Source organism: Lutra lutra, chromosome 4 (assembly GCF_902655055.1).
Source record: "Lutra lutra chromosome 4, mLutLut1.2, whole genome shotgun sequence".
In the NCBI taxonomy this organism is placed as follows: domain Eukaryota; kingdom Metazoa; phylum Chordata; class Mammalia; order Carnivora; family Mustelidae; genus Lutra; species Lutra lutra.
Window position 1 is genome coordinate 31,492,744 of NC_062281.1, and position 14,666 is coordinate 31,507,409.

At 37.6% G+C, this 14,666-nt stretch overlaps 1 protein-coding gene across 6 annotated transcripts in view; it reads left to right on the forward strand.

Annotated features, from left to right (window-relative positions):
* The window catches only part of ANGPT1 (angiopoietin 1), a 257,731-nt gene that overhangs the window by 217,921 nt on the left and 25,144 nt on the right, over positions 1-14,666 (forward strand). For all 6 annotated transcript variants that reach the window (XM_047727465.1, XM_047727463.1, XM_047727464.1 and 3 more), the window contains one exon: positions 7,171-7,337. In XM_047727465.1, coding sequence (XP_047583421.1) covers positions 7,171-7,337 — 167 coding nt within the window. The remainder of the gene's footprint in view (positions 1-7,170; positions 7,338-14,666) is intronic.

The window sequence follows — 14,666 nt, forward strand, 5'->3', positions numbered from 1 at the left end:
ACCCCTCTCCCTTTATTAAAAAATAGAAAGACTATCCTATTTCATTCAAACTAGAACATTTTATCAGCTGAGTTTCAATTCTACATGGTCAGAAAATTGAAATAAGCTCCAGAAGTCTGAAGCATTTTGGCAAAAATGAGTCTGACTGCTTTTTTAACTAAGAGAATTCATCACGTATCACAACTTGGTTAACTTTCCCCAAAACACATGGTAGAAAGTGTTTCCATTGTTTTCATCCGGAGCTTTTTACCTAAAGACCAAATAACACGAGTCTAAAATGAATGTAGGCTCATTCTCATCAGTCACTCCCACTTCTGTTCCCTGCTTCAGACTGACTGCTTGGGTGCACATCCTTTGGGAAAACACGAACTTCTTAGCAGGCACCACTCCCTCCTCAGTCTTCACTTGTCTACTGGTGTATACGAGGACGCTTTGCCTCTTTCTTGAGCCCTGAGTCCGGAAATAAAATTTCACCCATCCTTCCTTTCTGCCTTTCTTCTCTCCTTCCCTTCATTGTGGTTGATAACTGTGGGCTGCCTCTTTCCTCATAAGGTTTCCAGAACAGTATGTTAAAATTATCAACACATGAATTACAAATACATATTGTAATTTATTATTTTTAAACCTCTCTCAACATGGAAGATTTGCAATGTATTTGCTTCTTAACATTGGCTTTAAGCCTACAAAAGTCTTTTACCTGAGCTTTGTTTTCATTTAACCTTCCTTATGAGGGGATTCAGCAAAATCTGGTTTATGGATTTGTAAAGATGTTTGCAGAGAGGGAAGTCTGCAGTGGGCCTTTTTAATGAGGCACTTAGGGAACTATATTAACTCTTTTCAAGCCATGAGAATACCATTGAGTGGCCTCCAGCAATAACACTTATCAGCAGTACTTTGCATATATGAAGCCAAACCCAGCTAGGAGTTCCAAATAATACCCTAGTGGCCTAACTTTATAGAAGGTAGTGACTAATGCCCTGGAGACAACCTGGCTTGGTATTGAAAACAGTTACCCCCATAAACAAAGTCTCCTATTGACACAAATATTTCGGTCTGAGCACCCTACCTTCTGGGAGTTCTTTGTTTCTGGAAAGAAATTAAGGGCATATTTTCAACTGCTTTTTAACATCTTCACATTAAAAGAGAAAAATATATAAGGAATTTAAAATGTTGAAATAAATCATTTTTTTTATCTTTCTTGGGCTGAGTGTGTCAGCAGTTAGAGGAGATACATGATTAAGTTGTGTATTAAAGCACCTCCGAAAAGCCACAGATCAGTAACCCTGCTTCATATCTGTTTTCTCTAATTGTTTATGTGAAAAAAGATGAAACCCATAGAGTACATTAACAGGGTCTGGTTTCAATTGTGTTTCAGCTATAGAAAGTCAACACTTCCTATGAGTATTATCAGATCAAAAAAAAAGTAACAAAGTATCATAGACAATTACTTTATTAACTTGGAAACATACAGCCAAAACTGAGTATTTCTGCAGGTCTTGGCAAAAACTAATGAGTATCGATCTTTCTTCTGTGTGCATTGTTTTATTAACAATATGCAGTTTTTAGGGCCAACTTTAAGTCAGCATTTGTCTGGGTTAAGTTTCAGTGTCTTTTTTTTTTTTTTCCTTTTATTAAAGAGCTAAAGGAGGAGATTTACAATCTATCTGAATTATGGTATCAAAATCTTGCATATGATTGTGATTGAAGTAACTAAATGTAATAGTTTTCATGGAAGGATATGACCTAGCATTGTTGGATTTTTTTTATAGAAAAGAAAAATCCTGTTTTTATTGTGATTTTTTTATTGTTTTGATAGAGACGTGATACTTTTTTTTTTTTTAAGATTTTATTTATTTATTTGAGAGACAGGGATCACAAGTAGGCAGAGAGGCAGGCAGAGAGAGAGGAGGGAGCAGGTTGCCTGCTGAGCAGAGAGCCCAATGCAGGATGCAAGGCTCAATCCCAGGACCCTGGGATCATGACCTGAGCCAAAGGCAGAGGCTTTAACCCACTGAGCCACCCAGGGGCCCTGATGTGATACTTTTTTCAACATCAGCCCTGAATTCTGTGTAAGCTTGTATTTTTATTTATTATAGATATTACAGGCCTTTTGGAATAAAATATAGACCTATGGTAGGCTTTTGTGTGTGCAGTAATGTATGAACCTGTTTTTTTAGGGGATGTGACCATCTCTGCATTTCAGCCATCATTATACATTTCTTTCAAGAATAGTCCCATAATACATAATCAAATCTGTCTACTAATTTGGAGCTCCATATGAATATGAGGTTTCATACCTCTCTCCTGTGTACCACTCAGATAGTTTGATCTAGTTAATATATTCTTCCTTATTTGCACTCAGAATAGCTATTCTGCATCATAATTATATGATTCTCCACCTGTGGTACACAACACACTCACCCCTGGAACCCTTCAAATGTACATATCTCTAAGTACACCCCAGACATACAGAGTCAGAACCTCCGTGTGGGAACCAAGTCATCCATATCTTTAAAAAGTTCCACAGCTGTTTCTGATATGCAGTCCTGGTTGAAAGCAAATGTCAAAACTATCAATTTTTTGGCATGAGTGTAAGATTTCAAAAATTACCCCTTTTGTAGACCTAAAACTTATGAGATATAGAAAGAAAGAGATTAAAAGAAATAGGACCAAGGGAGAGTTGGAGAACACAGCTTCTCCCTGGCCTTAGGAAGCAGAAGCAAGAATAAAAAGTAGTCTACACGTTGGTTTATGACACAGTTCAGCCCCACCATCAACCAGCTGGTTTTAATTTCTTATTTAATAATTAACTTCTTGAGTTAAAATGACAGTGCTTATTTATGTAAAGCCACACTCAACTTGTCATAAGAATACATTAGTTCCTAGCATCTGAAAGCCTTTTAAATAATTGTTTCAGTATCCCCTTATTAATTTTCAGGCTAAGACATGATCCTGGACTATTTTTGTTCCCTTTCTCATACAGAGTAGAAAGAAACCTGCTTCTCCTCAGATAGCTCACATGGTGGGAGAGAGGCAAGTAAACAGAAAATTGCTATGTCTTTGTGGTATAGCCTTTAACTGTAATAACAATGACATTATTGTTGTTCTCCTGTACCAGCATTGAGCTAAATACTTTAAGTATCTTATTTCTTTCTCACAACACTATTTATGGAAATGACATTTTTAATCCCTGTTTCGCAGACAAGGAAACTGAGGCTAAGAAGTAATATCGGAGGTTCCACAGCAAACATGGGGCAGAGTAAGGCTTCAAATTGGAGCAGAGATAGGGAGTAGAAGTTATTTAATCAAAGCTAAGCCTTCGTTGCTAGGCATCGGATTGGTAGTGTGCCTGATAACTCTCCGGTAGGCAGTTTACTAATGTGGGAACCATTTTCCCTTCTTTGACTTATTTTTCATGTCTATGATGAAACAGTTGGTTCTGCATGGCTGCACTTAGCTTTTAGAAAGCTTCCTCTACCCGATCTCTCTAACAGCCATTTTGATTCATCGTAACCACACATTTTGTTCCCATAATAGAGCAAGTTTAGACAGTTTTTCTGGGAAGGTGCATGAAATAGAATTTTTATTTCTAAATCAAATTCTGTTGCTCTCTTTTCAGTTGTGTCTTCCTCTTTTTTCACTCAGGAAAAAGAAACTGTTTAGGAAGGGATGGTAATCTCCACATAAGGGGAGGTAGAAGCCTGCATGCCAAGGCTGGGGATGGAGGCTCTCATAGGAATGACACTAGTGTTTGTACGTTTCTGACGCTCACTAGAGATCACTGCCCTTTTTCCTGGGGAAGCTGGACAGTTTTACTCATGCAGAGCTTTCAGCAGCACGGAAATAATGTGGCCTAAAACTTAACACTTCATCATTCCCAGCTTCCTTAATCACATTTAGTATAATTGCCGATCCCATCTAACTATACACAAGAGGGAATCCTCCAATGGCTAGAGGGAAAGTTTTGACACGTCTGAGCTGAGAAGAAAATGCAAAGAAAATCCCAGGAGTCCTCTTTTTCTTCCCAGTGGCTGCTGCAACTGAGAATGTGCTAATTTTTTGAATTTCAGTGCCCTGTAACTTTCTGTTTTGCTTATTCATTGGAGAAGGTAAGCTTCACTCTTCTTTTTGGTATGTAGCACCGCTGCCACGAAAATGTATAAAATTCTTAGCACATCCTAAATTGCTCTAATATTCCCTGCCACTGTGGAACTTTGGCAAAGTATGACTTGTGCATCTTAGGAACAGAGAAGCAAGGGAACACTGGAACACTGACTTCTATGGGCCCCATATCTTTGTTCTGAGCTACAAGTAGATGGACTTCAGGGGAGCATATACCCAGTACAGTCTGGATGAAGGGTTTGAGTTAACTAAAAACTAAGTTAAATTGGGGAATAACTTTATTTTTTTTGTCAGAGAAAGAGAGAGAGAGTACAAGCATGGGGAGCAGCAGGCAGAGAGAGAAGCAGACTCCCAGTTGAGCAGGGAGCCTGATGTGAGACTTGATCTCAGGACCTTGGGATCATGACCCGAACCAAAGGCAGATGCTTAACTGACTGAGCCACCCAGGCATCCCGGGGGGAAACTTTAAAGGGTGCTTACATATACTAATGCATTTCCTTTTAAGTATACAATTATATCTTCATTTGCCCATTTTTTTAAAATGTAGGGCCAAAGCCTGGAATTCTGGGTCAGTGGTTCTTTCTTAGAAATTTCCCGTAATTAAATGCATCAATCTCCTACTTTAACGGAGCAAGTAAGACACACAGAAAGCAATGTAAGTTAAAATCCTCTTATGTTTTATTACTTTTCCAGTCTTTTAGAGTTGTTGAAACAAACATAATTCAAAACCATTTTTTAGTTATTTGCTTTTATTGAGCAAGCCTAATGTTTAAGTTTCATCAAAAACAAAACAGAACAAAACAAATGATTTTTCCCCACTAATATTGAACTTATTTACATAAAACTGTGAGACATCATTACAGTAACAGAACTGATATAAACAGTTTGGGGACCCAACACAGTGGACATTTAATAACTCAGTTGGCAGAGACAGTAATATACAAATGTATTTAATGCATTTAGTTTTCTCTGGGCATCAATATATTTTAAAGAAGGAGTGGAGAACACTGACTCATGTGTTAGGTTTGTTAAAGGGGAGAGCAGTTAAGAATTCTTCTGCTGTAGGGGTGCCTGGGTGCTCAGTCAGTTAAGTGTCTGACTCTTGGTTTTGGCTCAGGTCTTGATCCCAGAGTCCTGCTGATCGTGGGCTCCGTGCTGATCGTGGGCTCCATGGTGATCATGGAATTTAGGCTCCTTGCTGATCATGGAATTTGCTTGAGATTCTCTCCATTGCTCTCTGCCCCTCCCCTTCTCTCTAAAATAAAATAAATAATTTTTAAAAGACTACTTCTACTGTAGTTATAATTATATAAAGTTGATATACTTTAAATTTAAAAAAATAAAAACATGGTTTCCAAATTCTATCATCTGTGCTGAGAAAAGGAGAAGTGCTATGGTTATCTTAGTACTACCCTCTTATTTCTTAGAATGGATAAAGTAAAACCTTGTTAAATGAATACCTCAGTTAACAAAATCAGTTTCTTTCTGAAATGTCTGAGTATTTCCTGGGATGCTGGAGGTGTTCCTACCAAATATTAATGCATATAGGGACAAACAGGGAGTTTGTTTGCAGGCAGTGGGGCTGGGTCTTCAAATATCTTGATTCAGTGTGGAGCCAGGATTTTTTTTTTTCCCCACTCAGAGGTCCAGTGATTATGATTCAGTGGGCACTTTAAAACACCTCCCTGAGTCTCAGCCAAATTACTTACAACAAGAATTATGTTTTAAGGTTACTTCTCTGAGTGTCACTATAAAGTGCTGTAGTATTTTCTTCCTCCCTTCCTTCCTCCCTCCCTCCCTTCTTTCCTTTCTTCCTTCAAATGTCAGTGAAGCATATGGAGTACCCAGCATATGCCAGCAGTCCACTAGTCACAAATACAGCACACCTTCTATCCTCAAGGAGCTCACAGTTTGGTCGATAAGACAAACATATAATTCAAGAATTATATTCAATTTCAGGCATTACCAAGGAATACTTTTGGGGATTCAGAAACTGAATACCCAAATCTAGAATGCCAGCAGTTTCCTAGGTTCCTAGTTTTCCTACTACTAACATAACCATTAAGAATTGGCTTTTCTTTGGGGACCACTTCTTTCCCTCACAAAGAAACAGTTTTTGAACACTTCAGAACCATGATTGGGATTCCCCTGTGGAGAACAAAAGCCGTGTTAAGAGGCAGGGGCCAAGCAGCCAGGGAGGTCCACTCACTAGCTCTTAGGTGTCAACCTTCTGCCTCAAGACCCAAATCCATTCCAGTAAAGCATTTAAATGACTCTAGTCCTGGGTTTACAGGTTTGCTTATTAATATTTAAAAATGAAAATATTAAAGTTAGAAAAGTCAAGGGTCTAGTAATATATGTTTAAGTTATTATGTAAGTATAATTTGACTCCTGAATAATAATAGCAACAAAAGAAACAATAATAATAGTTGTTAAATAGCTTATCTGGTAATACCCTGATAATATTCATTGAAAACATTTAAGTGATGTTCAAAATATTCCATTAACTAGTGTTTTAGAGACATTTTCTTTTTTTTTTTTTTAAGATTTTATTTATTTATTTGTCATAGAGAGAGAAGCGAGAGTGAGCACAGGCAGACAGAGTGGCAGGCAGAGGCAGAGGGAGAAGCAGGCTCGCTGCCAAGCAAGGAGCCCGATGTGGGACGCGATCCCAGGACGCTGGGATCATGACCTGAGCCGAAGGCAGCTGCTTAACCAACTGAGCCACCCAGGCGTCCCTTAGAGACATTTTCAAAAGCAAGCTGTGACTGAGAAGTGTTTACTGGTCAAACTTCTTAATTAGATTCATTTAATCTGAAATCACCTTACCTACACAAATTTGATTATCAGCCTTTTACTGTAATAAGAATTCACAGGGCCCAGTGGAGGGAAACATAACAGAAAAGTATTGAGTCAGTAATTGGAAAAAAAGTGTGTAAAATGTGAAACATGGTCTTTACTGTTAAAGAAGGTTGTGTTATTTTTTACAATGAAGTTAATACTGAACCTGATAAGAGGTAACAACCATATCTCTATCTCCTTTTGTAGGGCTTTGGAAATCCCTCTGGTGAATATTGGCTGGGGAACGAGTTTATTTTTGCCATAACCAGTCAGAGACAGTACACACTAAGAATTGAGTTAATGGACTGGGAAGGAAACCGAGCCTATTCACAATATGACAGATTCCACATAGGAAACGAAAAGCAGAACTACAGGTAAGTCCTCCTTCCATACAGGGCTCAACTCCCTTGGACTTCACCACCTACCAGTTACAGTGGAAAAGTGTGAAAGACAGAAATGATACAAATCATGCTTCAAGATGAAAATTAGGCTCTCTAGGCCTGTGGTAGTGATACAGAAAACTCAGTAAAGACTTCTTAAAAGTCTTTAAGTTTTCACAGATGGGTTGTTTTGATGTTGGCTCAGCTTCTAGAGGATGAGGAATTGAGTCCAGCACAATATTATTGTTGTCATAGTTCTTATTGTTGTCACTGTGATGAGATCGGTGCTGTGAATTCATATGTACAAAATTGTTGACAGAGAACTGACTCAGATCAGTGGCTTGAAATAAGCACGCCTTTCTATCAAAAGAATTTCTACTGACACTTAATTTACCTTTCTTAAATTATTATTTTTTCACATTATTTTGAAAGTGACAAAGGAGAGGTAAAATGTTATGTTTTTATATGACTTCCATAAAAGATAAGGTGGAGCATAATTTAGAATTTTTTGGCAAATAATGTGAAGGCAAAAATAAATTCAAATAATAGCATGAACATGCATGATACAACATTGTAGATGTACAAACAAACTATACACGTTCCTATTAACATCTATGATTTTTTTTCAATGACAAGTTTGTACACTAGGAAAAAAAAAAATTTAAAAATGGCTAAGCAAGTAATGTGGTACGGTAAATTCATTCTCCAAACCCTTACTGTGTTACTTCTGTGTTCCAGGAACCCTACTGAGCACTGCTAATTTTGCAGTGGATGATGAGATCACTAGTCTCCCAGACCTCACAGTCCAGCTTTGTAACTAACTAGGTCACTAAATAACTGGCTAGCATTCCTTTAGAACAGGGAATATATTTCCATTACTTTTGTATCACTATCCATTAATGCAATACTTGGCCCATAGCAGGTCCTTAATAATTGTGTGTGACTGAGTTTCATAATCAGTAAATTAATGTTGCAATGATTTCTAACTCTCCATATTGTAGCTACTCTACATCAGTCTTGCAAACATGATTGTGTAGATTAAAGAGTCGGTACATAGCTTCAAGCAAAATGCAGTGACAGCAACCAAAGCTTTTGCTCCTTTTCCAATCTGTGTGGCCATCTTGTAGCTCACCTGTTTTTGCTGCTTATATCTTTTTGAGACATACTATTCTTGCAGCTTTTGAATCTACAACATTTTTCATGAACACATCTCATTCAATGGATTATGCATGGGATTGGATCCTTGGAGACATAAGAATCATTTTCTTAACAAACAGTGGTGATGTCACCACAACAGAGGGATGAGAAATGGATCTAAAGAGTTTTCATCATCTCATGGGAGGTTAATGAGGGTGTACATAATGGCAACTCAAGAAACCAAAGAAGAGACATTTATAAAATGCAATGGAGTGTAAGAAGAAGTGTTTCCAAGGAGGTCAATATTTGGGGAGTTTTAGAACAAGAGAAACCACTGTAAAACATCAGGGGTACTCTTATGTAAATGTTTTGACCTGAAACTTGAAACTGTATGAAACTTGGCTAATGTCAGACAGCCTGACAATAGGACTAGCAAATAATTAGTTTAGTCTTTTTCTAGGCTTCTGAAGAATTTGCCTTGGTTCTTTTCCAAAATGTCTCTCAGTTCTTAGTAGGTAGATAGGTGTGCGTGTCTGTGTGTCTATGTGCACACCTGCACACATGTGTTTGTGAGGCCGGGGGGGTATTAAGACAAAGAGTGCGTGGGCAGGTTTAGGAAGATGGTCAGAGTCCAAAGTAGGCTTCAGGGTGCATGGATGAATATCATTCTGGCATCTGTGTGAGGAAGGAGCACTTACTTCCTCTTAGAATGCCCCCCTACCCACACTGAGCATTTCCTGTTCCTTCACTGTATGATTCTGAACTTCAGTCATCTGATGCAGATCTGATTGGAAAGCAAGTCTTCCCAGAAAGAGTGAGCCATACACTCTAAGACCTGCACTTTTTTTTTATTTTTTTAAAGATTTTATTTATTTATTTGACAGACAGAGATCACAAGTAGGCAAAGAGGCAGGCAGAGAGAGAGAGGGAAGCAGGCTCCCTGCCGAGCAGAGAGCCCGATGTGGGGCTCGATCCCAGGACCCTGGGATCATGACCTGAGCCGAAGGCAGAGGCTTTAACCCACTGAGCCACCCAGGCGCCCCTCCACTTTTCTATTTTAAGACAATTGTGAACCTTGAGAGTCAGGGTTATAAATCCAGAAGGCACTTAATACTTTTAATTCCAATCCTCTGGGTTGTCAAGAAAAGAAAGCTGAGGTCCAGAAATAGGCAACATTTTTCCCAAGGAAGGAGAAGGACTTAGATCGGGAATGTTTGACTCCTACCTAGTTTGGTGTGGTTCCTCCTCTGTAATGCTGCTGTAATAAAGTTGGCGGCTCTGGCGCTCTGTCTTGCCAGGGCCCAGCAGAAAATAGGTCTGTAATCATCACTTCTTCATGCAATTAAGTATAAGATTCATGTTGGCATCAAATGGGAAATTAGAACTCATTAAAACATAATGCCTGTTCTGGTGAGAACTTACTGAAAATAAGCACACTGTAAAACAGTCTTATTCACTCTTTCAAAGAAAATGAAACAGAAGCTTGAAAAGGGAGTATACCCTTGTGACTTCCCACCCCACCTGTATCATCACTCACTCAAGCCAGGAACACTAAGCATGGCCTGAGTTAGATGTCCAGATGTCCAGCTTTGCCACTGATTTTCCCCCACTTATTTCTCTTCCTTCTGAATGAAAAAGGAATGTCTCATTGTGATAATTCATTAAAAGGATAAGTACTAGCATTTGTATAGTGTCTTATAATTTATGAAGTGGTTTTTAACACATTAGGCATTCAATCTTCACAATGAATTTTTGAGGTAGTTATCACCAGACACATTTTGAATATAAAGAAACTGTGGTTTTGGTCATCTCACCTGCTCAGATTCAAGTAAATTTCAACTAAAAGCAGAGCTATGGAATTCATGTTATGTTTTAGGTTTTGTTTTATATTTTTCAATTTTCTGTATTTTTTCCTCTTCCAAATTAAATTCAGATGGTTTTTTGAGAGGTGTTTTTGTTTGTTTGTTTGTTTGTTTTGTTGTTGTTGTTAAGTATTCTGTCTTAACAGAAATTTTATTTTGGAAACCCTTATTATAGCTGTGGTCATAATATATAAATCTAATTTTAAAAAATCTTTCTCATGTTCTGGACACATATTGATAAAAGTAAGTGTTGTTGAATAGATAGATAAGCTTACAAATGTACATAGAATATACATATTTTCCTTTTACCCTCCAAGGAAACCCCAAATGATTTTCTCAGATAGAAAATAAAATCTATGGAACCCAGGAGAATACAAATAAGAAAAAAAAATAATGTGAGAGTGTCATGATAAACACATCATGTAAGATAACACACAATTTATGTGAAATTATTAAATACTTCTTCTAGAGAGGTAGTATTTTTCAGGTCCTCATCATCTAACACCCAAACTATTGTATAGCTTTCCTGACTCCAATCTTGATGCTCTCAAATATATCATCCACACTGTTGTTGGGATGGTTTTTCTAAAAGATAATCTGACTTTGGTTTCCGCTCTTATTCATCTATTTCAATAATGTTCAACTATCTATAGGTTGGGGTGCCTTGGTTCCTCAGTCAGTTAAGCATCTAAGTCTTGATTTTGGCTCAGGTGATGATCTCAGGTTGATGAGATTGAGCCCCATATGGGTGTGGAGCCTGCTTAAGATTCTCTCTCTCTTCCTCTCTCTCTGGCCCTCCTCCCCAAATCACCCTTTCTTAAAAAAAGAAAAAAAAAGCAACTATAGATTAAAGTCTGTCGCTTGAAAGTCTTTGTGACCTGACCCTACCTATGTGTTCAGCTATTACTAATATACTCTCCCACAACCTCACCTAACTAAATACCCCCTCTTTATTATGTTCTAGAAACTACTTGCAATTTCTCTAAGCCTTCTGTATCTTTATTATATCTATAGCCCACACATAAACTCAACTTTGGATACAACTTCTAAATCTTTAAGACTCTCCTTTATTCCAAGAAGTTTTTCCCAGTACATATTATGGTATGTGTTGTGATGTGTGCTGTGTCTCCCTTCAGAACAAGAGCCCTGGGGCTCTTGGGTAGCTCAATGGGTTAAAGCCTCTGCCTTCAGAACAGGAGCCCTCCTTCTCTCACCTTCTGGAAATATTGCTGTGTTACAGCTTGTAGCTGAGGTCCCCTGCCTGAGCATTGCCTGTGGCTGAGGAAAGTCACATCACCCAAAGTCATTCTTCCTTCCTGCAGACACATTGTATCCAGTGACTAGACTAAGATAGGAGTATATAATGGACCCCTTGCCCCAGTTTGGGACAATTCTGAAGGGCCATCCCAGCTCCAGAATTCCACATGGGATTAGCTGAGGTCTTTACTGTAACTGTGTGTGAACCCATCTCTCTCTGTTCAGTACTGCTTTCCTCACTCTGCTGTGGGGATTGATCCTGAGAGCCCTCCCCTATAAATCTCCGTATACTAATTTCCCAGAGAACTGCATCACCCTCACTGTCAGGCCAGTTTGGATGTTTTATGCTCCCCAGAGGTCCACAGCAGTCCGTGGATAATTATCCAGTACCCACATTCTATTACAAGTCATTAATAAGTATTTATTAAATAACTGTGTGTGTTGCCCTTTTCTTCTCTACTAAGCTTCTCAAGTTTATGAACCATTTTTAATCAAAACTCAAGATATATACCTAAGTTAGCCAAAATATTAAGTAACAGTTAATACCTAATATTCAGTGAGCACACGAATGCACCAGATACCTTGTTTTCATATGAGAAAACAGGCATGGTACAAGGTCACAGGTACTAATATGAGTAGAAGTTATTTGAGCTTTCATCTCATAACTGCCCATCATTGGACCATCCCTCAATAAAGGGAAATCCAGAAGTTACTTTCTAGAATTAAGTATATTCAAAGCACATATTCTAACAGATAAAATTTGTTTCTTCTGATCCTGTCTTTAATAATTTGAATGTCCATGGGCATTATCGTATCTCTCTTTCTCAATTTTCTGTCCTATAAATAATTTGTTAAAGTTCCTTATAGTTCAAAAATTATTTTCTAGAATAGAATTACCTTTACATATATATTCCTTTTTATTTTATGCTCCTTTGTTTCTTTGATAAGAGATTAAATTTTGATCTCTCTAATAAATACTTTGGTAAGATGGAGTATCAATCTCCTGGGAACATCAGTTTAGGGCTTACAGTGACCTATTACTTCTATGAAAACTTTTTGGTCCCGATACTCAGTTAAAATGCAAATACACAACCACAACCACCACCACAATAAATGCTTAAATAAACAGATTAATCGTGAGTTTGAGGAGATGCTATGAAATACTGGAAAGTGCTTTGGAATAGGAATCTGAAGGTGTGGAAGCTATTAAATAGTAAAATATGTCTTCAAAATCCATAAACCAAGTTGGTTGTGTCAGTGTTCAGAAAAACAGAACCATGATCAATGTTATGAAAATAAGAGATTTGTTGGGGCGCCTGGGTGGCTCAGTGGGTTAAGCCTCTGCCTTTGGCTCAGGTCATGATCTCAGAGTCCTGGGATCGAGCCCCACATTGAGCTCCCTGCTCAGCAGGGAGCCTGCTTCCCCCAACCCCCTGCCTGCCTCTCTGCCTACTTGTGATCTCTGTCTGTCAAATAAATAAATAAAATCTTAAAAAAAAAAAGAAAAGAAGAGATTTGTTATACAGACTACACCTTACATAACTGTGAGCTGAGCTGGGGAAGTAAAGGTCTGGAAGGTGAAGGTAGAAAATCAAAAAAAGTTCAGTAACATAAATGCTTGAAACCCAGCATGGTAGTAGACCAGTTGGAGCTTGCAGGGAAATCCAAGAAACCAAGCATGTCCAGACATCAGAGGAGGACCACAAAGTGGGGGACCTAAGGAAAGATGTTACTTCTGTGTAGCTATGTTACCAATGAAGCATCTGGTGGGTCTGAAGCCACTGACAGCATGGGATGGCAAACTGGATGCAGGGTGGAAAAGGATAAGCTGAGAACTGCCAGGCAATTTTGCCATGTCTACTGATAGTCTGAGTTGGGATACTGCTGCACTTCCACCTTCCGGATCTCACACAAAGTCCTCTTTTGACTTACTCTAACTTGGAACCATGCAAGGAAGGAAATTCTGGGGAACATAGTTCCCAGACTAATCAAGTTGACAGTAGCACAATCTAGCTATACCTTGGGTAAATCACCTATTACTTTTGTAACTCAGTTTTCTCATCTTTAAGAGAGAATAATGCCCTCTCTTCTATCATCCTCACCATTTAGTTAAAAGGATCCAATCAGAAAATGTATGTAAATATACTTTGTATTGTATGTAAATATACTTTGTATTGTACAAATACAATAATTTGTATTGCAATAATTGTATTGCACCTGTGAAAAGTATTTACGTATTTTTAATTCAATTTTCATCACACCCAAGAAATTTTTTACTGGTTTCAATAAAACATTTTAATTATATTTCTATATTGAAATCTAAACCCCATTGTCCCAGAAGGCTTTTACTGACTGGTATTTTGGTCTGTTTATTAATTTGGCTTCAGGACACAGTCCAGGTTCACTCATTATATCTGTGATCTCTTTAGTCACCTTTTATCTAAAATAGTCTACCACATAACTACCACAAATATTTTTAAACAGTCCAGGTCAGTTTTCCTCAAAAATGTCCCTTCTCAAACTATCTTATTATTCTTTCCCTATGAGATTGACATTAAATCTTTTTGACAAGAATGCTGTATAAATGGTATTGTACTTGCCATTTTATCGCATCCAAAGGCACAAAGAATCAAGTTGTCCCATTATTGGTGGGGCTAAATTTAATTCACTTAAGGTTTTGTTTTTGTTTTTGCAATGAAATATGTAATCTTATAAAGAAAATTCTTGCAAAATATCATAATGTATAAAACCCATACATCTTATCTATTTTGGTTGAAGTGATTGTGGGGACCTATTATAATATCTCTTTGGACTTTTCATTCCTAACACCTAAGACATTTTTATAGCATAGTTTAAAAAATGTTGTATTGTATTATTATAGCTAAAATAAAGATTGGATAAAATTTAGTTGTACTACTTTAAAGTAGAAAAAAGAAAAAAATATATAAAAAATTTTCAGCCTCATTAGAAAGGCATAGTTTATTTGAATGAACATGTTTTATTAGATAGCGGTTTTTGCATGTTATTTTTTTCTTTTTTTTCCCCTCTTGCATGTTAATTTTTTTCT